Genomic DNA, 23,113 nt, shown 5'->3' with positions numbered 1-23,113 from the left:
TTTTAAAGTTGTATTTGTGATTTGAGGAGACTTCCTTGAGAGAAGTTGTTACTGGTTTATCTGCACAAAGAAAAACTCTTCTTTTGTGGAGTTTTGGAGTAATTACGTTAATTGCCTAATAGATTAGTTCACCTTTGTCGAAAAGAAATTACTTCTCAAAAAACTGTCGCGAGGAAAACCGTACAAACCGAGTTATTCACGTGTATACATGTACTTCTTCTAAAGAGACCTTATGTCAAAATATGCCGGGAATTGTTGTATTTAAGCGCCGATGGATGGTCGCAAGTGATGATTTGGTCATTCCGTTTGGAATTGCTTTCGTCCTCAGAGGATTATGGTGAGAAAATGTTTTTATTTCCCTGTGTTAATAGCTCGCAGTTATTGCCAGACATCACATGTGAGGTAACTTTATTCTATGTAACGTAAGAAAGCTCTTTAGCTAAGCCAAATGATACGATATGCCCGACAAATTTCGCGGCTATTCCCGGCAGTGAGCGCGTGTAATCTTGTTACGAACGATATTAAGTATGTCACTGCTAAAACTACTTCTTTAGCAGATAAAGATATTGACCGTTAGTCTTCTTAATTGTAAAACGTATGAAAGGTACAAACGGAGACATCTGTTATACTGTCACAAACTTGGTTAATTCAGTAGTCCGTTGCTTTTGTTCTGTAACTATTCAACTTCAAGCTTCTGTTACCACAATGAAAGAAAAATATTTGTTTACCCGCTCATCTTGTTTTTTCGATGATCTGTTGTTCCTCGGCTAGAGACATTTACGATAAGTAACTTCTCGAATTTCGGATGTACTTTAGCCATTTTTAAGTGAGCTTATTAGTAATGAGAAACGAGCTTCCATCGAAGTCGTCCGCATCGGCAAAATTCCTATGTAACAATTAAATACAGATCTTGTAAATTCTCCTGTAGTTGCAAGAAATTGCTTTCGCGGGAACTTAGGAGCTCAAAGGAAGCTTTTGGTTCGTTTGTCGAGGACTCAAACGAGAGTTTGTGTTCGCCCAGCTTTTGGTGTGGCTCAGCTTGAAAGTGTTCCATTAATTTACTTGCTATTGATTGTTGCTTGTCGTTAGGAAAACCTCTTTAATAGCCAAAGCGAAATCTCATTCACAAAGGTATGAATATTCACAGATCTAGTGTATGTACAAGACATTGCACAAAAGTCACATAAATCACCAGAATTCTTCATAATTTCTACAAGCAACATATTTAGTTCTAGTGTTCCACTTTCAAATGGTAGTTCGTGTACACATTTATGTGTAGCTACTGACATATCAGTTGAAATCGTATAACCTACATTTTGTTGTTCAGGGTGGTACATATTCATAATTTAGTCACAAAACAACTTAAGGCTTATATTTTATTTATTAATTGAAAACCTTTCAGAAACTAGCTACATGCATGTCCAATATGTTTTTCTTGGGTCTGATATTGCTGCTAATATTTTGAACTTACTGGTATCCCTTGTAATTATTTAAAGGAGTGAAAAAGTTTATATATATTTTACCAGTATTGCCATAGAGCAATTTGCAAATTGATAAACATATGTTAACACAGTGTCCTTTGCAAATATCTCCACTAAGCTCCCAGGCTGTGGTTTCTTGTCATATATCTTAAAATCGTAATCACTGATGTTGATACTAGTTATGTATACAAACTTCAAGATTTCTCAAATTAAAAGAGAGATTCATTCCCAATTTTGCTACACAGGTTAGCGCACAACCCTGAAGCGCTTTAAAACTGTGAACAACTTTTAAATGTATGTGTGGTATAAAAAAATGCATCATACATGTATGTCCTAGTGGAATGTGCAGATGACATGTGTGCCTTCACTCACGACCATCTGCACTCTTGTGGCTTTGTTGTCAAACATCGGTCTGCATGAAGATTAAATTTTATTTCAAGCTTGGATAAATGCCCACAATTTTTATTAGCTGGCAGCTTTTTCCAAAAGCGCGACATTGTCTTGGTTAAGAATGTTTATACATGATGGTGGCCTACTTATATACATTTGTAGCAAGTGATTGTAAATCTTTAACTATTCACCATTGTCAAGAAGTGGTTTAGAAGCAATTGCTGGGCCATCAAAATTATATATACGTGTACAATCAATAAAAACTCATGGGTTTAAACTTTTTAATTAACTGATAACCTTAGTTAAATTTTTTACATACCGGTAATCTTTCGCACCTTTTAAAATGTTTGATTAAATTTTGGAATGGAATATTATAGATGTAGCTATTTTTAAGAGTGGTTTGATTCACTTTCAGCAAAATTATAATCTTTATTTAACATGAAATTATTTTATTTACCTGTGCCAGTCAGGGTTGATGCTTTTTACTTGTGTTCACATACACTAACAAAGCTGCTTCGGTTTAAAGGGATTTACAGTCTTACATGTACATTCTGGGATTGATTTTCTTCACATCATTAGGACTGATTTTGCTTCATGTGATAAACTGTTTCTATTTTAAATTTTAACAGAACTGTGTCCTTTTTTTCTAGTTACTGTAGGAATGGTAATTCATTGATGTGAGAATGAATATAGTTGGCATGGGGGCTTTTCTTATAGGCTCTCCCCCCACCTTATGTGAGTTTTGCTCTAAACTACATCAAGATTTTTAAACTTAAACCGAGAGAAGGGATGGATTGTAGTGGGACAGTTAGTGACAATCATACAAATGTACTAGGGTGAACATAGAGTTTGTGGAGAACATAGTTATTTTTCATGTAAACCTTGTCACATAGTTTTGGGCTAATCCCTCTTAAACCTTTCCCTGCCTCTTTTTCCAATGTTTTATCTGTGGGACAGATGCCTTATTTTCCCTTCCATGTGGGGCTTGTGGTTGGATTGCAAGGAGTTGCCAGCCATGGGAACAGTCTCCATCTAGGAGTTGGCTACTACATGTAGTAGTGTCTTGGGTACCCAACCACCATTTTGCAACTGGCAAGGCTGCTGTTAATTGCGATTTGGATTTTGCTAATAATATGATAAAGCTCTTCATTTTTAAGCAATGATGTATTATGTGACGTCATCGCTTTAAGCTGGCGTGCATGCATTCCTTTGGATGGTGATTTCTCACTTATTTCGTCGCGCTTATGTCCATCAGGCTCATGTCACACAATTTACCCCTCCATGGAAGTGAAATGCACTCAGGGATTTCCTTTGTTGCGTTCCTTTTCTATTTGAAGGTTCAGCAGAGTGCTTTTAATTCTAGCTTTTAGCAGAAGATTTAGGGGTGGATTTTGGTTTATACAATATCGGATAAATTTTCGTTCACAGGCAAACTCAAAAAAAGAACATATCCTCCATACATACAAGTTCAGATAGAGAAGTAAGTCACACAGGCAATAGGTAAAGGCTTTGCAGCTTTCCTTTGCTGTTTGTAGGATCGGTGAACTGCTTTTAATCGATATGACAAGTACAGTATACAGTTAAAACAACAAATTAATTTCTGGTGAGGTAATTAGTGTTGCCAAATATTTTGGTGTCGATTTCAGAGAGAGTAACTTTCCTTTGCGGCTTTCCTTTGCAGCTTTCCTTTGCTGTTTGTAGGATCAGCAGAGTGCTTTTTATTTTAGTTATCAGTCTTTCTTTTGGGTTGGTACATTTTGCTGACCCCTAGCACATGGACTAACAAGATGGACCTGGTACATGAACTACTTGAATGAGCTACCAATGGACTACCCTAAATGTAAACCCCTAAAATTTGTAACACAAAAATTCTACAGTTTAGTTTAAGAATCAGTTTGTCTGCTTATGTTCCAATCTTCTAGGAACAATTTTTAAAAGTCGTCACTTCTGCATGCATTGCATGCCATTTATTTCTACATGCGTCAGTCTTGATAGTTCAATATCATTTTCAGAATTCAGTTGTTGTATTTATGCAAATAGGAACAATTTTGAAAATGTATAACATGTGTGTGTACTCTGTCACTGCAAACCACACAATGCAACTTGATCACCAAGAAATAAATTTTAGTACGCTAAATTTAGGAATCACTACAGTGCACATGTATTTTGAGACCCTTGATGGTAACTTATAAGAAGTTTCTTTTATTTGGTGAAATGGATGTTGTCGTGTTAGGTTTAGGCTAGACCAAAAAAGTTCATGTATTACATGCTCAGTAATCATCTCCCATGGATGTATTGTTGAATAGCCTTAAAAATCGTTTATTAAACAGAGAAGCTGTATTTGCAATTCCAAGTTTTATCTTCTGAAGAATACATTCTTTTTAGAGAGTTCAAAAAAATATTCTACACTGTAGCTTGTTGCTTAGTTTTGTAGCCCAGCATCATGCCAGGCAAGTTGCATAACCTAACAGAAGTGTTGAACTACCTAACTTCATGCAGTTAATGTGAAAAACAGTAATTGATTGGGCACCCTGCCATGCCCAGCACTTTGTTGGCAGGTTGGTTAATTAAAATAAAACCCATGACAAAGCTGTTGTCAGTTATACAATGTATCTTTTATCATTGATAGCTCTTCTCTGGACCATGTTATGTTTATTAATCTTGTGTGTTGAGATCATAAGAAAACATGTCAACCTTCTTTGCCAAGCACAATGTACAGCATGTTCCAGAGCCAAAAAAGGAAAATTCAAAAAATCCATTGGTTGTATTTTGCAAACAGAGGGACACAGCTTGCACAATACAGACTGTTTATTAAGTATGTAGATATACACAGTTTACATGTTTTGAAAAACACTTTATATGGTAATTTATGTTAAGATGCTATTTACAAGGCTAAAAAGTTAAAAATTAAAAGAAAACCAAAATGTTTTTGACTAATTGTGTTTAAGAGAACAAAGTTCTAATCGAGTAATGTAGAAAAATTTGAGTTTTGTGTTAACTATGTATTTTCTGTGGACACCAATTCCCCCCCCCCCCCAAAAAAAAAAAAAGAAAAGAAATTCTTCAGAGGCAAATGGTGTCATCCCCATGTTTGTCCGTGTGTTTTCTTTTGAGTGTTATGCAGTATTGTGGACCTTCAAGTGTCAAGGCAGCTCATTGTGGACTGTAGCAGATAAGTTGTCTATTTAAAGTTTGAAGTCTGTCTGGCATTTAAAAACCTTGCAGACTTGTCTTCACAAAATGTGTACGACTTTTGGTACAAACAGAAAGCTGCAGTTTGGCCCCATGTTGTGTACCCTCTTTTCTTTTTAATTCGACCAAAACCAACGCTGCTTTCTGCAGAATAAAACAAAGGAGGAAATGTGTAGTTTCTATTTGCTGGCCTAGATTTCTGTGTGCAAACTATGCAATGTAAACCCAACGAAAGTGTTTGCACAGGAAAAGAGTTCAACTCCCACAGGATTACTTTGGTACACAATCATGTCCTCTGTTTTGTGTTTTGAAAGTGAAAATGTCTTGTAGTAGTTCCCCTAAAGCCAAGGTGATTCAAACTCGTGTTCGTAAACAGAATAATATTATTGTCCTAGTTTTGGTAATAAAAGCACGTCATCTTGCATACTGACAGAACACGCATTGTTTGTGTCGATTTACACCGTCAGTATAAAACATGGACTGTGGACTGCGAACTGTGGACTGTGGACTACGGACTGGGTGTAAAACACAGACTTAGCAACCTACCAACTGCAGTCTATGTTTTTTGCTGATCAGTCATAACTAATATTATGTAATACATGTATAAATAAGAAAAATCCCTCTCATATGCATGTGCTTTGCGATCAATTCACTTGTTTTCGCTCCTGCTGGAGGGAGGTCAATTTCACATCTACCTAACAGCTCAGGTAAAAAATGCTGTTCCTAGAATTTTTGCTTTTTATGAAATACCAAAACTTGAACGCACTCTTTAATCTATGATTACCACTAACTAGTTTAAAAGTCATCTTCAGGATAGTCAGTCCACTACATTTGTATTGTCAAACCTCCATAAAGGGGAGGTACGGGTGTAGTTATTATCACACCTGTTTTTTTTGGGCATGCAGCATTTTAATTTGAAAAAAATGCTGATTGTATCATATGAAATTAATATGTAACATAATCAGAATATATAAGCAACACAGAAACCAAACAGAAACAGAGACCAACATGCTGTACGAATCAAGTTTCTGGCCTTTTACAATAAAAAATGGAGTTTTGAATACGTGGTTTGTCAGTCCATGATTAACTGGCCTCTGTCAAGAGGTTATTATGGCCATTGGGACATGCTTTAGTGGCCATTGTCATTCTGGAGAGGTTGCTATTGTAGGTACAGTACAATGTACAGTAGGTAAAGGTAAAGTCTACATATGAGCCAAGTAGCCCATCAGGCCAGCACTTACATTGTATCTCCAGTTTTGGTAGCATGAAGCGTCTAGGGGTATTTCTACTCCCCCTGGATGAGATGCTAGCCCATCGCAAGGTTACTTCCAGCATTAAATTGGCCAGTATCCATTTATATGCCTGGCTAGAGAGGCACACAAGAGAATGACTAGCTAGGGCTTGAACCCAAGCCATTCAGTCCAGAGTGGAGCAAACTAACCAAGGGCGGATCCAGGTTTTTTCCTAGGAGGAGGTGCACGACAAAGGAATGGCGTAACTGACTGGTGAAGTAAACAAACTTTAAAAGGAAATATGAAGAAGGCTTTATCTCAAGGGTGTGCACACCCCCTGCACCCTCCCCCTAGATCCGCCCCTGTTAACCTTGAGGCCACTGCACCTCTACATTGTGCAATGGTGGTGGCCTTATGGTTAGTGAACCAGACTCTGGATTGAGTGGTCCAGGTTCAATTCCCAGCTGGGGTCTTTGTGTTTGTGTATTTTGGCATTACACTTTACTCACCCAGTGTCTCTCTCCACCCAGGTGCACTTACAAATAGGTACTACTACATTTAATGCTAAAGGGGGGGAAGAACTCTGCAATGGACTAGCATCCCATCCTGATGGGTGTAGAAATACTCCTACACTGTAGTCACTTATGGGAAGTGCAATGGCCTCATGGTTAGTGTGCTTGACTGCAGAACTAGCCCTGACCGGGAACATTGTGTTGTGTTTTTGGGCAAGACACCTTACTCTCATGGTGCCTCTCTCCACCAAGGTACTGGCCAATTTAATGCTGTGGGGTAACCCTGCGATGGACTAACTCCCCTTCCAGGGGGGAGTAGAAATACTCCTAGTCGCTTCCTGCTACTGAAACTGGGATAAGCTTCAGCCTGATGAGCCACGTGCTTAACCTTTACCTTTTAATCACCTATGCTAAAGTAGGTAAAACCGGGCTAAGCTCCAGTGGTATGGACCACTTGGCCTGACACAGACTTCTTTACATGTACAATGAATGGGAGACTTAGCTCTTTCATCATTTTGATGCAGACCATTCTTCCCTTGTTCTTTGCAGCGTGTAATTGTCTTGACTCTTTCTCTTCTTCTTATAGGATGATTGTTTTGTCAGTGTCTGTAGGCATCTACCATGGCTTTTATCACATGCACCAAGCCGATAAAGAAGATAAACATATTTGTGAACAGACGTTAGACTATTTTATGGGAGGATATCTAGCACTTCTTTTTGCATCAAATATTATGGAACTGTCCATTGCTTGGATGAGTGGAAAAGGCTCTATAATGGATACAGAACCTCGAAATCTCATACCACAGTTACTTTATGTTCGTCTTGTCCTGTCAATTATTGAGCTGTTATGGCTGTCAATAGGAATCAAATGGATATTTCTTGATGTTACAATATGCGAATTAACACCAGAAATATATATTGCAAGAGCCATTGTTGTGTTCAACTGGCTATTTTTGTTTTCAGTCATCATAATTGTGTATTGCGCATTTGATTCTGCTGGGAAGCATTGGGTTCGTTTTCGAGAGGCACAACTTACAGAAGATAGTGTAGATGCATCACACAGCATTACACGCAAGTATGAGAAGCGCTGGGAAGGATGCTTCAAACGTTGTTGTTGCTGTTCAGGAGTAGGACAAGGAGATGAAAATGTCTTCAACTTTATTGGAAGGTGCAGTAGGTCAAAGTACATGTGTTCTACAATCTGAAGTATAACTGTTAATTAACAGAAAACCCATGTAGTTCTTTGTTACATGTACACAGTCAAAGTCCCAGTCCAGTTCTCCTCCCAAGAATTAGTTAAATGACTTCAGTTATACATATATTTAGTATAAACCTACTAGTGTTCTATCACGAATGCCATTCTCTACTGGCTACGCTACTCACTATTCTGTGATAGATAGTGAGTAGCGTAGCAGTGTGCCCTTGTTAACGAAATGAGGGTCGCTTTTTGGCGTTTTCAAAACTGTGTCTGTGAACAGGATTTAGATACAGTTTTGAACGACAAGTAGATTTATACTAAAACAATTAGATTATTCACTCTTGATTTCTGTGTGTGCGTCCTCATTGACTATCAAGTGATAGAAATCTCGAGCACACAATCTAATTCTTTAAGAGAACAGTGGTCTTGTACATGCACTGTAACTATTCAAACTGGAAATTCATTGTTCAAAATTTGCTTTCTTTAATCAACAATTTCTTTTTTGACATCAGAAAGCTCGCTGAATATTTTCAAGATCTGGATGTTGTTCCTTCAGACTTGGCAGCTGGACTTGTTTTGCTAAGAAAGCAGCAAAAACGTCAAGAACACCAAGCCCTTATAAGAGCAATAGAAGAGCAGCAAGTCTTAGATTCTCAGGTTTGCAAATAAACAAAGTCTTAACTATTGCTCATGCATTCACCTGTACTGTAGTGTAGTGTTATTAAATGCAGTGTCTTGTACATAGTAAATGATGTTGATTGTTTTCTTGTCTTGTTATGCAATTTGCAGAAAGGTGTTAAAAAATCATCTTTACGCTTTCAAAGGACAAACAGTTCGAGAACACTTAACCTCAAAGACAAGGTAACAGTTCTTGCCACTTCAGTTCATTTGACCACTTAAAGTTTGCTACGTGGGGTGTACATGCTTGTCTGATTATAACTAGCATAACCTACATGTATCAAGAGGAGTTTTAGGCAATACTCTTGAGTCTTCATCATGCTTCAAATTTCTTGCTACAGATATTAGAATCAGCTGCTAGAAATAAAAAGCCATAATGTACATTGTAAGGCTTTATTCTTCTCTGATGCTTTACTAAATGAAAGATGAAACCAGATTGGGTACAATGTGGCAGGAGCCTGCCATAGTATTCATTTTTCCATTTTCATTTTCAGAATGAATTGCTTCTATTTAAGGAAGTGGTATACTACATGAACTATGCACTGTCTGCTTATGGCTGGCCAATCTATATGAAGAGCAATGTTGCTTGTGGATGTTGCAAGCTTTTGAAAAGTTTTAGGTAAAATATTCTTTCTACCTAACCACCGTGTCCAGTATTATTTGTAATACAGTCTTTCTTCTTTCTTAAGCTACCTTATTATCTCCAGTGGCCATGATCCTGTATCAGGGCACACACTGATTTTTTATCATTGACGTCATCATTAATGCCTCATCTTCTTCATCTGTTTGTTTGATTTTTGCTGTGCTGGTTCTTCTGATTGTCAATTAGGAAATCAATGTAATTGGTGGTACACATTTGTGTATGGTCTTTCTTTATGTGAAACTGAAAACTGTTTATAAATCAGGAAAATAATCAATATTCTTGGATTTCTCTTGCAGATGTTGTTATCCATGTCGTCATCCAGATCCGAGATCACACAAGTTTGTTGATATTGAAAGTGACAACTGCTGCCGTTGTAATTACTCAGCACTTAAGAGGATTGCTAACATTCACAACAGAGAAGCTATTTTTGTCAGCTATCACAACAAAGTAAGTTAATGTCAATTTGGAACATCCTTACTTGTATGTACAAATACATGTACAGATGTAAACTGCTGTCAAGTCCCTACTGCCAGGGAGTCCATGTTTTGGGTTGGCTGAAGAAGAACTACATGTACATGTAATTCCTAGTTTTCTTTGGTCTTTTGTGAAAGTGGAGCTTCTCTTCATAGTTGAGCAACCTTGCAATGTTTGATCATCCACAAGCAGTCATAAACATTGCAAATAGGCCATATTCACATTCTTGGTACTGGACTGGAACTAGCTTACGACTAAGGCTAGTGTGGAGAGTCTTTTCAAATGCAAATAGCATTATTTCTTTTTAATGATATTCCCCCTGGGTAAGTCGCCACTACAAGCTAGTTCCAGTCTAATACCAAGAATATGAATATGGTCTATTGACTGTCTACAAACAGCCCCTCTTTCATCTTGAGGTGAAAGAGTGCATGACAGAAAAAAAAGGTCACATGAGGATGAGAAAGCTTGAGAAGGAGGGGCTAGTGACAAATCCAGAGAGAATGACCTTTCATGACTGAGTGATTTCGTGATATGAATTTCATGTTACATTGTAATCTAATTGCATTATGGGATTACTGATGAGATGGTAGTACATCACAGGATTACCCCAAGCATTAAAGCACTGTGAGAGTAAAGTGTCTAGTGCAAGAACACAATACACTGACCCTAAGTGGGGGTTGAACCTGGGCTTCCCTGTCCAGACTCCAGTGCATTGACTATCAGACCACTGTGCCTCCCTTTTGGCTCATTGTACACTACTTTATAGCCAGTGATTTTTTTTTTCCTCAGCTCTTTGAAACACCTTTCTTTGTAAGTGTGGATCATCTAAAGAAAGCAGTTGTGGTCACCATCAGAGGAACTTTATCGCTTCAGGTAAACAGTTAGAGATTAGCCTGCCCATTATAGGAACTGAAATGCAGTCATGAAAACAAAGTCTTGTTCTAAGTAGCAAGTTCTTTAAGAGTCATTTTGAATCCACCACAATTTACATCATTTTTCTCATGTTCCAGGATATCCTAACAGATTTCACTGTTGATGCAGAAACAATACCAATAGAAGGTGGTGATACAAACTGGTTTGGACACAAGGTATACTGATTTGTTTCTAAATTTGTGACAAAGCTCTCCAGTCAGAGCAAAATAATTATTTGTTGTAAACCTCAAGCGAATATTATGGACTTATTCTTTTTTTTTATCTCAGGGTATGATAAAGGTTGCCTTATACCTCAAGAAGAAACTGGAGGGTGGTATTCTTGAAAAAGCTTTCAATTCTGATCCAGTAAGAAATTTTGTTGATTTTTGATTTCTGATTCACAAATTTTTTTTGGCCAGATTAGTTTAAATAAAGTATAACATCTTAGTTTCCTTTGATTAGTGAGGTGCACGTGTTACTTTGACCAATATGATCTGTCTGCATTCATTGCAAGCCTTTGCTATTCATAATATTTATTGTTACATGCCAAATTATTTGTAAACCCATCAGCAGGATTTGGGTGTTGTGGGGACCTAACGATTAAATAATATAAATAAATAAGTAAATAAATAAATAAATAACTTTATTTTGCTAGTTGGGGACACTGTAAATAAATATTAAACAAATATTTCAAATAGAACATAACTATTAAGAATCCCAACTGGTGGGAGGCTGACCAGTTGGCTATTTACACAATGTGGTTGAGGAGTTGAACTGAGGACTACCAAGAACAACTCCACATAGCAGTATGGTGGAGGATTTGAACCAGGGACCTCCAGATTTCAAATCCAGTACCCTAAACCACTCGGCCTCCCCGTTAGTGTGTGAACTCTAGATCAAATGGTCTGGATTTGAGTGCTGGCCAGGGTCATTACATTGCATTCTTGGGCAATTAACTTTACTCTCACAGTGCTTATCTCCCAGCTGATTGTCTGGGCAACCTGAAAATGCTTAGGAGTAACCTGTGATGGACTGCATGTCATCCAAGGGGAAGCAATGCTTCTAGTCACTTCATACTACAGAAACCAGAGTTAAACACCAAGAGCAGTAAGCCTGCTAGGTCTAAGAGGCTTTACTATTTTGCAGGAGAAACACACTGAATCATATCGCCTTATTCTTGTTGGCCATTCTCTTGGTGCTGGCACGGCAGCTATCTTAGCCATGTTACTTCGACCAACATACCCTGATCTCTTCTGTTATGCCTTCTCACCTCCTGGAGCTACTTTGAGGTACATACTGTACATTATTTAAGTTTTATGAAATAATATTCACAGGTCTATAGATCGTGTTGATTTTTTATTCAGGGTTCCACCCCCAAGGAAAACCACTCTTTCAAATAGGGGAAAAGTCAGGAAATGTAAATTACACTTACCGGTACCTAACTTTTGTTATGAATGCAGCAGTGTTTTTCTCTACAAAGTTGTGTACAATTTGTACAGATCTTTGTCATGTTTGAAGTGTTGTTTTGAACATGATCTAGTGCAATCGACTGACTGACAGACAGACAGACTGACTGACTTTTTGTCTATCTGTCTGTTTCTCTGTCTTTCTGACTGACTTACTGACTGAATTTTGTGGCCTGCTCAGTTAGAATGTGAGTTGAGTGTAGGCCTTCTGCATAGGAGTGAATAGTGAAGAGTAACAAGTAAAGCACTTAAAACAGATCTTTTATTTAGTTGCAGTAAGGTCAATCTTATTTTCGTCGTCTTCTCGTTGCCCCCAACTTACTAGGATTCTGGCACAAACTTGGCCTTTCAATTTTGTTGTTGTTGAGTTGTTAACTTGCAATATTTTCATTCCTTTTTCAGCCTAGATGCAGCGAAGTATGTCCGTGATTTTGTTATGTCGATTGTTATTGGAAAAGACATGATTCCTAGGTATGCTAAACAAGGAATCAATATGGCTGTTGATCTTGTAACTACATGTGCAAATAGATCCCGATACAAACCGTGTTTGAGCATTCCTTTTCCCTTCAAAACTTTCAGCATCCATCGACAGTGAAGAAGGGACACCACGTTAATCCGGATACAATGATATGGATGCTGTGTCTGTCTTCTCTAAGAAAAATCGAGAGAGTGCTAAATAAGGAAATGTTGTACATGATATCAACATGATCAGTTAACAACTCTGTTGTCTCCACAGATTAAGTCTTTACACTCTTGAAGATCTACGAAATAAGATAATGGCCGTGATTTCATATTCCACCACTCCAAAAGTAAGTTGTTTTACATTCGACTTCCAGAAATGGGCTGTTTTCCATGCATTTTAACATGCACTTGGCTGTACGCTGTATCATCACACTGTTTGTCTCGCAGATTATTGTTGCTGTTATACTTCTTTCCTCTCTTTTTCAGATTTTTGTTTGATATACTGTAAAGCTCTCTTTTCCGCCACACTGTTCTAAGTTGCGTGATTTTGCATTTGTTCTTGTTGAATGCACGACTTGCGGGATTGCAGGTCTATTCTGTTAGACCGCAAGTGTCTAATGGGTGTCGGGGACTTTGGACATCCAGTTGGTTACAAGCATGGGAAGAGATCATAACCTTTGTAAGCGCGGAAAAAGTCACGTTGGCCAAATTTGCATGTGCATAACTGCAATTGTTCGTTGTACATATTCTGCGACCGAACAAAGACAAACCAACTGTTTTTGTTGCAGTGGAAGATTCTGCGTGGTTGTGTGTGTCGTTCGGCGTTCGTGTGTTGTTACGGATGTAAGTGCGTCAACTGTGATGCTCAGTTACGAGATACCGAGGCGGACTGGGAACACTTTCAGTTACCTAACAACAAGAATTCCAAGACGCCTACTTTTTACCCTCCCGGGAAAGTCATTCATGTTGTCAAAACGGTCTCTGTGCCAGGGTAAGTTTTGTGAGAAGACAAATAAAAGAAGGAAACATCAGTTTACCATGCACTTGTAGTCAGTCAGTCAACTCGTCCGTTCTGTCGTCTAACTGTCCATCTGTCAGTGAGTCAGTCCATCCGTCTGCCAGTCAGTCCATCCGTATGTCGATCTTTCAGGTAGTCGGTTTGTCAGTCAGTCAGTGAGTCTGTTCGTCAGTCCCTCAGTCCATCCAGCAATCAGTTAAATGTACGTTTATCAACTTCAAGTTGATATATAGCTAAGTGTTTCATTTGTTTGCTACCCAGCCAAGTTGTTTCATTTGAAACTAATCACGTTAGTCAGTCAGTTCGTCTGTCTGTCCGTCAGTGAGTGAGTGAGTCGATCAGTCAGTCAGCAAGTGAACTTGTCCGCCCGTCCGCCCGCACGTGAGTTAGTCCATCTGTCAGTTCTTCAGACGTGATCGTTATAGTTTAAAAGCAGGTCATTTCCTGTTCACAGTCGATGCGGTCGAAAAGGAACCATATACGAACCAGTTTGGGCCGACTTAGAGGACTTCCAGACGATTCAGATCTCAGGCCTCATGTGGGAGGACCATATGCCAGATTTTGTTCTTAAGGCTCTTAATCAGTGCCTTCCCTCTAAGGAGCAAGAGGAGAGTGTTCTTTCTGCCCCAGATCCACCATGCCCTAACACGCTGGAGCTCCCTCCGACTGGTTTTGTGGAACCCAATCACTTCCTTACGCGAAATAATCACACGGGCGCAAGATCACTGGAAGAAGGTAATGTCAATATTTGATATCTCACTATTTTTCCAATATATTTAGGTAATATATCTTAAGTATTAAGGTGGTATGGTACCCTCAATATGGACCAACAAGTTTGTTTAAATATGGTGAAGAAAGATCAATTGTGTGCTATTGCACTCAAGGAGAGAAATTAAATTTCTAGAGTTTTACTCAAAATGGTTGCTATGGAAACCAGCCACAGCCTTTTGAAGAGTGTTTTATAGTATTGATGCCAACACTTCCTGCTCTTTTACAAAACAAGAATTGACTGTCAAATAAGCATATCATGTAAGTTTCTGTTTTGTTCTGTGATATGAACCTAAGTTTTGACAGTTAACTTTTATTTTCAGTGCTTTTTACAGCTTTATTTGGAAATAACCTAATTTTTTACCACACCCAGTGGACAAATCATCTCATGTCACGTGACAGACCTTAAAATGTTACGATTTTTTTGGTTTATATCATCACGACACTATTGGTCTTTGATGAGCCCAAGTTTCAGGAATTCTACTTAAAAACCTTGCAAAGTAGAAATGTTGGCGCGAAGTCAGTCGGTACAAAAGTAAACTTTTGAGTAAAATGCACTTTAAGTTTCTTACACGAAGTATTAAGCATTTAACGAGCCACAAATAGTGGGGGGAGGGGGTGCAATGGTTGTTCTATTTTGTAAAAAGTTACCGCAGTTGTGGGAAATATTCCTTGTCATAAGGGAAATGAATGAGCCTGTGATGGCAATTGGAGGCAAAGCTTTTCACAAATAATTATACCAATCGAGTTGTGCACGTCTTAAAAGTTTTTTCTAAATAGTTTAGTTCATATAAGTTAAAAATAATCTATATTTTTGGTCACGTTCTTATAGTAAACAGTCGTTTCTATGGCCGTTGCTACGTGAAAAAACTTATACCACTGTGTACTTTCCTTAAATTTCACACTCATCTGGAAGGAAATTCGGCAAGATCGTTTCAAAATGTTTTTGACAAGTCCTCAAGGGTCGTAAGTCTTGTATTTCCAAGAAATTGAATTTTTCATGAACATCGCCATATTTTAGGGTACCATACCCTCTTAAGTCTTTGGGTTTTTTTATGGGCAAAAATACTTCAGGGTGCATCGTAGCCCAGGAGGGCTTAGTGATTGTGACCTTAGAATAGTAGCTTGTAGGGGAGTATCGATCATAACTATAAATCTACAAGTGTTCTATCACGAATGCCGTTCTCTTATTAGCTGCGCTACTCGCTGACTATTCTGTTGAAGATAATGAGTAGCCTAACAGTGTGATGGCGACTTCGTCTCTCTGTGAGGAGAGGATTTAAATTTCGTTCGCGTGATCGTTGATTCGAGCTGCGCCCTCGTCAACTATCACGCGATAAAATCTCAAGCTCAAAATCTAATTGTTTACTAGACTACATGTAAGTGCAATTTTGTCTCTGGCCTTGTTAAGTAGACATGATGCGAAAGGTCTCTGTTAATATCGTCTGTGTTAATCCTGTTGTCTGCGTTTTCTTTCCATTGATTCCTGTAGAGATTACTGTTCGTGCTGTAGAGGAGGATAGACTAGAGAGCGTGGCGTCGGCTGATTCTTTGGCTCTCGGTAAGGTCGTGTTTCTATTGTTTTCACGGTCTAAACCCGGCTGTACTACCTTTAAGATATCTTTTTAATGTGTGTCATTTGCATTTTGTTGAATTAACTATGGTTGAATCACATGCAGTCGTCCTACATTTTGGGTTTTGTTATCAACTGTACCCCGGGCGTTTTTCCCTAGGGAAGAATTTGTTTGTTTGTTTGTTTTGTTTGCCCTCTTTCCTTGGAATTTTGCACCCCGGTGTACAGTCGGCACCGTTTTCGGCAAAGCTCCATAGGCTTTGTTAAGGCACCGAAAAGTTCTCGAATCTTATCCGATCAGACAGAAATAAGACAAGCGGTTCGCATGTCGTCAACAGCATTCTTCATGTTACTCAGCAGCTTTTCAGCCTTAATCGCGGACTCAGTCAATTATCTAAGATGCAGGTCTGTGCCAAAAATGATTCTTCTTCTTTCCCGGTCTGAAACGTCGGGTGATTGTTTGCTTGTTTGTTTGTTTTTCTCGCAACATCCTTTCTTTTGTGATAGACAATCTGGCGCTAGCAGGTCTCTCCTTGACTCTTTACTTTACTACGTAACCAGTTTTGTTTGAGGAAACATATGTCAGGACTGAAGGGGAAGAATGATCATCGCAGTAAATTTTCCAATTTAAGCAGTTGGAAAGAAGAAGCCTGAAAAAAAATCAGGGCTTCAACGGGATTCGAACCCGTGACCTCCACGAATACCGGTGCGATACTCTACCAACTGAGCTATGAAGCCACACATTGGAAGCGAGATCAGGACTCTTAAAAAAGTTGATAAGATGTTGTTCTGTGGAGTCAGGTTCCATATTACGCTGACCAGTTCTTTGTATTCGATTCCAGTTGTTTAGTTAAGTGCCTGTTTGTTTTCTCAATCATGTTTACACCAAAAAAATTTACCAGTAATTTGCTCTCCCACTGCTCTGTATCTATGAACATTTTGTACGCTTATGCTGGTTTCTAAGCCTGTCTGGCTGCTTGGTGGTAGTGGTGTTTTGCGCCAACTCATAGTGTAGTGTTAATCCTACTTTTGACTTGTACAGTATTCGCTGCGTTTGGGTTGACCTGTGTTTGTTATCACATCGTTTGTTTTCTTCTTTGCTACTGTTAAGTTTTGTTTTAAATTTGTTTATTAGCACACCAGAAATAACAGAGGCTGTTCTTTCAGTATTTAAACATAAGTCTTTAAACCTATCCAGCATCGCATTATTAACACCATGACAAATGCATTCTAATATAAACCCCAAACTACAATAGAAGATAAAATAAATAAGTTAAGACACTGAAGCCCCACGCCATTTGTGAACCTCTTTACAGTATGACTTTGTTTGTTCCTTTCGGTGCATACGTTTTCCATTTGAGTCTTAATATTTTAAACCCTAAGAAAGCAAAGTAAGGAAAAATAATTGGAGGATAAAGTAAATTGTCACCTTTTTGCCCTTAAACGTTTAAATATTGACCCTTTTGTCGTCTCTTTGCATTTCCAAATTAATCATAAAAGTGTGCCGGAGAGAATTCTACACAAATCATTCGAAAACTGAATATATTACTTAAAAGTTTTATTTTAAACCATTAACCGACACTGTTAACCGAATATAGCTAACAGCAACTCAACTGCATTTCATATTAACATATACTAAACGTGTTCTCTTAAGACATTACTTTTAAAATTGTTAGTAAACTGAACTACATGTCTTATCAGAGTGCATGACCAATTTTACCCTTCCACTGAACGGCTCCTTCTATGTTTATTTTTCCTTTTTTCCCTCTGTAAACTGTTTCTTTTTTCGTTTCTTCTTTGACTGAACGGCAGAAGTTGGACTTGACGTTCCTGCTGATATGCAAAGCCTCGACAGCTTTGAAATCAGCGTTACTACAGTTTAGACAAGGTAATGTACAGTTTGTCATCGAGCATGGCTAGTACAGCGAGCTGTAAGTTTGTTCCTGCTTGCCATTATTCATCTCCAGCTTCTAGTTAAACTTCCAGTCAGTAGAGGTCTTGGAGTCGTGTCACTAAAAGTCGGCTATTTAAAATTACTGAAGGTAGCGAAAGGGTCCTCTCTGCAGCCCCTGCTAAGGAAGTTGGCTACCATACAAGGAATAAACAGTTGAAACACGCAGTCACAAGTTTAATTGTAACTTGTGTTACGTTTCCTTATTTTGGTGCCGCTTTCCTGAGCTCTGAGCTGAGAAAACCCCGACAGACTGAAGAATCTCTAAACTAAATGGCAATTTTTCCTACAAACATGACTGCTTTAAACAAGTAAATGAGTTGCTTTTCTTAATTTAATTGTTTAACATGTCGCGCGGCACACCCTTACATGTAGGTCATTAAAACTTTAACAAAATGTGACGATTCTTGAATTACAAATGTAAACATGAAACACCTCTGTGATGAATTAGAAGCTTAATTTTAGATATAGTAGGCGTTGTTCTCTGTCGCTCTCTAATAAAAAAATACATAGATTTACATAGATTATATAATCCTATTTCTTCTTTTTCTTCTTTTATACAATTTTGAGTTCACGCACACGTTTTAACGAGCGCTTGCGCTCCTAAGTGTCGCGTGGTTAAATAAAGTATTGTATTGTATTGTATTGTATTGTATTGTATTGTATTGTATGTTCATCAAAGCATTACTTTTTTTTGCTTCTCACTTGTTCTTCTTTGCTGCTTAGTTTACTCTCTTTTCACTGCTGTTTTTACTTCTCTGTTTCGTCTTCTCGATGATGTGTACACATCCAGAACGTTCAGGCTATTTTGAACTTGTGTTCATTTTGCTCTTTTTTCTTTTGTCGTTGTTGCTGTTATTTTTAGAGGTGAATGTCACTGTTGCCTAGTGAACGTCTATAATTTGATGGCTCATGCTAATAAGGCTGTTGTACTTGTTTTGATGTTGTTCTTTTTCGTGTATACATCATGGCATCTTTATTGTTTGCCTTGTTTATTTTTGTGCAGTGTCACTGTGTTTCTTAAATGCATTCACTTTAAGAAAACTAACCAGGTACGCTTGCTATGTACAGTGGGATTGATTAATTTGATCTGCAAAGCGTCCCGTCATGCGCAGCGTGCTTTGTACAGTCAATTCGCTCAGACTCCTTACAACGCTTGTTTTATTTTGAATTGTTTACATAATTGATCTTAGTTATCCTTACTTAGGCAGTAAACAATAAATCCGGAAACAGATGGAATAGCGTGTAATCATCCCTGTGGCTGTCTATCACAAACCCTTCCCCTCCCTTAAATTTACATGTTAGAATGAGCAGTTTCAATATAACCAGTTTGTGTATCAATATTGAGAAGATCAGGGAAATGTGTCCCAACACATGTTTATAGCTTCTTTATCCACGTGCCTTTCCTCATCTTTCGCTTTGCCTGTTGAAGCTTGCGTGTTGTTTTCTTTTGCCTATTTTCGTTTTGTTATCAATTTGTGATGTATTTACTGACGTTATTTCTTAATTTTGTCGACTAACAAGTATGAAACTAGTTTTAAGTGGACGAACATTTGCCCCAGGCGCCTTTAATAAATCGTTAATCCATTTCGTTTATTCTGTAAATGGTTTCTTTGTTCTCATAACAGATGTACATCACCCATTATGGCGGATATCTGCCCTCATTTCAGAAGCACGTAAAGCACCGATAGCCCGCCCTGAGAGCGGCCTTGAAGATTCCGATTTAGAAGAAAGCGCGCCGTCCACGCGCGTGTCCGCTAGCTGGGTAGACTACACTCTTCCTACTGTTCAGCAAAGCACTGATAACGTTATAGACATACATCCACGTCCTCGCGCGAACACAGACCATTCCGATTCACCAGGCTCTGAGAAAACCTCGAAACTACAGGAAATTGCTAGCAAGGCTACATCTGCCGGCTCGATAAGCACAAAACTTGATTATAGCCGAGCAAACGACAATCCGCCCCCGAAACCTCCACGAACATTCGAGACTGAAAGGTCCGAGGGCAGGCAAAGTTTCCGATACAAACCGCCGCCGAAACCGCCAAGAACGTTTGAGTACGACTCGCAAATTCAAGCGAACTTTTCTTCGTCTTTGTACTGGAATTTCCCTCGTCCGCGAGCCAGGAAGTATCAGACGCAATTTTCGTCTTTTGACTTAGACGGAAGTACTCTTTCCTCAGACTCAGTGGATGGAAGGGAATCAGAAGAAGTTCTGACTCCTTATAGTCCACACCGCAAGAATGGGCCGCAATACTTCCGGACCATAAGCGACCATGTCGATAATCACAGAGGAAATAATGACAAAGTTTCTCTCTTCTCCAAGCAAGCCGTGCATGTTAATGGCGAGGCTGTCCGAAGACCGAAACCGCGCTCGGTTGAATCTTCGGGTCCAGAGTCTCGGTTTTCGGTGTCGGACTCGGGTCTTAACATTTCTCAGGAAGAGGAGTTCCTTCTGGGATCTGTCAAACCGCGCACTGGGAGACGAAAGAGAAACCCGCTTAAACAAGCCGCATCAGAGACATTACACCACGCTAGCTCCAACTTTGAGCGCGCTGATCAGCCGCTGACCGGTCGACGAACTAATGCAAACTTTTTGGAGACTACGTTATAACGGTGGAGTGAGGGAAAGAGGACAATTACTCTTGCAGTTGTACTAAAAATGGCTTGCAATGGCAGCTAGTGCAAGGAATCTTTGGAATTGAAGTGACATAAGCCTGTTTTTAATATGATTTTCGTCGTTTGCTTCCATGTGCGAGCTTATAGCTTTCAAGAAAATTAGTTGAAATATTGCCAGAGTAGTCTAAATAATAATCATAGCGTGTGATACTGCTTATTCTTGAAACAGGGATAGGGTGGGGAGGGCACAATCTTTAGAATGAGGTTATTCACCCGTTCTTTTGAAGGCTGTAGTTTCAGTTCATTTAATGTTACCACTGTTCATGGACAATTTCATCGCTGCTGGGCTGTAAAGAATTATTGGGTTTTTTTTTTTCGATCTTGATTCCCCACGGCCTCGTTGGTAAGGCAATACTGTGATTAGAATACAGCCTTCAAGAGTGCTCTTACTCTATTTTGTAGAACTTTGAGATGCGTGCGCTTTAATTGTGTATACTTTAAGAAATACCGTTATCGACAGTGTATATGTATGATTATCGAGACTTAGTTAGAACTGCCGTGCTTATCAAGTACTTACACCCAAGCATGGTAGAGCATGGAACAGAACTATATATAACACTGCCTTGTGTACTATTCAGTTTTCAGCTATTTATTCCAAAATCGACCAGGGCGGTTTTCAAATGAGTGTCGAAAGTAATGAGGTAATTACTTTGGTTTTGGCATCACTACGATTTGAGATTGACTGAGTAGTCTAATTGGTAAGGAATTAGTTTGGTTTTGGTTTTACGACACTCGATTGAAAACCGCTCTGACACTATATTTGAATGAACGACGTGACGCAAGTTGGTGTCACGCTTTGGACGCTAAATCGAGCAAAAATCTGGTACCAGAATAATTCTAAGTATTTTACAGTCCTTTTTACTAGAGTTTATTTTCTTTACCCGCTTCTTAAGATATCAGTGCATGAGTAGCACCAACCATTTAGAAAGGAAGAGCACTTCACTTTTTACTTTTTGCTTTTTCTGTAAAGATGCAAATAGACCTTTAAACCATTCAGAACTCACTCTAAAAGCGCGGGAAAGTCACATAAGCTAGTCCTTTTCGGTTTTGATTTTGTACCTCGCGTCCTGATTTGCCAATATTTATAAACCAATAACCGTTTAGCTGCGTTAGATTAAACCCAGTTAAACGTAAAAATAAGAACTTGCCACAGTCGTTGGCAAAGCGCTGATTAACTTCCTAGAGTAACGTTATCCAGGCTTTCCACGCTTGAAATGGGCTCCAAGTCTTTTATTTAATATAACTACTATTTATTACAACAAATAATATATACATATATTAAAAGTACTATATACTAGAGAAACTAAGATGTATAAGTTAAAAAGAGTTTTAAGTCAAAAGTTATTATTAATACAGACTATAAATGATTGTTTTGAGGTATTTTGTAAATTTTAGTAGCTCCGTTTTCACTCCTTATCCCATCTCTTCTCTACGCCTCTTCTGTACACATCACTGACTTGTATTATCTATTCTATCAATACTAGCTGAAAATATTTAGACGACGCATGCAGGCTTGCTACAGTTGGTGATACACTAACTTGAAAAGTGTTGTTTACCCGGGGGCGGCTCTCAAGTGAAAAGGTTGGAGAGGCTCGTCGTCTCGCTAAGGAGTTTTAAGCTCTCAAGGTATCTCTTAGGGTTGTTGCACTCAAAGAAATAATTAAATTTCTGTCTATCCCTTTTAAAGTGGTATCTTTTAGGGGTCAAATAAAGCTCGAGCACCGCCTATATTGGTCTCATTTATGGGATTAACTCAAATTTTCCGACAAGCACCCCCGACCTTTTCACATGGGGTTCCCGGGGAGTTGTTTATGATAATCTGAATTAAAACAAATTAATATTTTGCCGACACGGTGAATCGAGAGATCTCGGTGCGAGCGTAAAACGCGAAGGATCATTGTTAGGGCGTTTGTAAACAGGGAATGTTGAGCACCTTGTGACATTCTCATAGGTTTTCGCTGTCTTACGGTGGTGTAGTGAAGACAAAATGTTGAGCTCATGTGATTGTTGGATGTTTTAACATTCTTCCCTTTCTTTTGTGTTAATTGATAGATGTATATTAATATTTAAAAAGCTAAAGAATTTATCTGGTAATTATAAGTAATAAATTTGAAGTCATACGTAAAGATAAGGGTGTAGAAAGAATTGCAAAGTTCACATGTGACTTTCACAAGCCGCACTAATTGCTGTTCACTTGATTAGAGGAATGTTAAATTCGTCATACACCTGACAGTAGAATTTTAACTTGGACTTGGATTTAGATAATGTTGCTACGCGGCTCCCAGCACAGCAATGTACGTCGCTTAAAGTTCGCTTAAAATGTTGGAATATATCCAAAATTTGCGCTCTTGTTCTTAAACTCGTTCTTGACATACATAGAATTTTTTGTGCAAAAGCTACAAAGAAATGAAAGTGTGCAAAGATTGACTAACTGTTGAGGAAGACCTTTAGTTTTTGAATCCGACTGTGCTACAGGGATAGATA

General features: G+C 38.6%; 1 protein-coding gene across 1 annotated transcript; it reads left to right on the top strand.

Moving 5' to 3' along the window:
- The first annotated feature begins 10 nt into the window (after positions 1-10).
- LOC110044765 (diacylglycerol lipase-beta-like) lies at positions 11-22,760 on the top strand. The gene is made up of 16 exons (XM_020750343.2): positions 11-337; positions 7,394-7,975; positions 8,518-8,662; positions 8,795-8,866; positions 9,178-9,302; positions 9,623-9,773; positions 10,590-10,673; positions 10,811-10,888; positions 11,001-11,078; positions 11,859-12,001; positions 12,581-12,649; positions 12,915-12,987; positions 13,429-13,631; positions 14,113-14,393; positions 15,919-15,987; positions 19,579-22,760. Exons 1-16 carry the CDS (start codon positions 243-245, stop codon positions 20,562-20,564), a joined length of 3,234 nt encoding a protein of 1,077 aa, XP_020606002.2. The 5' UTR covers positions 11-242; the 3' UTR covers positions 20,565-22,760.
- The last annotated feature ends 353 nt before the right edge of the window (positions 22,761-23,113 follow it).

Source organism: Orbicella faveolata, unplaced genomic scaffold, assembly GCF_042242905.1.
Source record: "Orbicella faveolata isolate gen_17 unplaced genomic scaffold, um_ofav_v1 contig_1, whole genome shotgun sequence".
NCBI lineage: Eukaryota > Metazoa > Cnidaria > Anthozoa > Scleractinia > Merulinidae > Orbicella > Orbicella faveolata.
The sequence above is the reverse complement of the archived record's forward strand: the minus strand, read 5'-3'. Positions and strand labels throughout refer to the sequence as shown.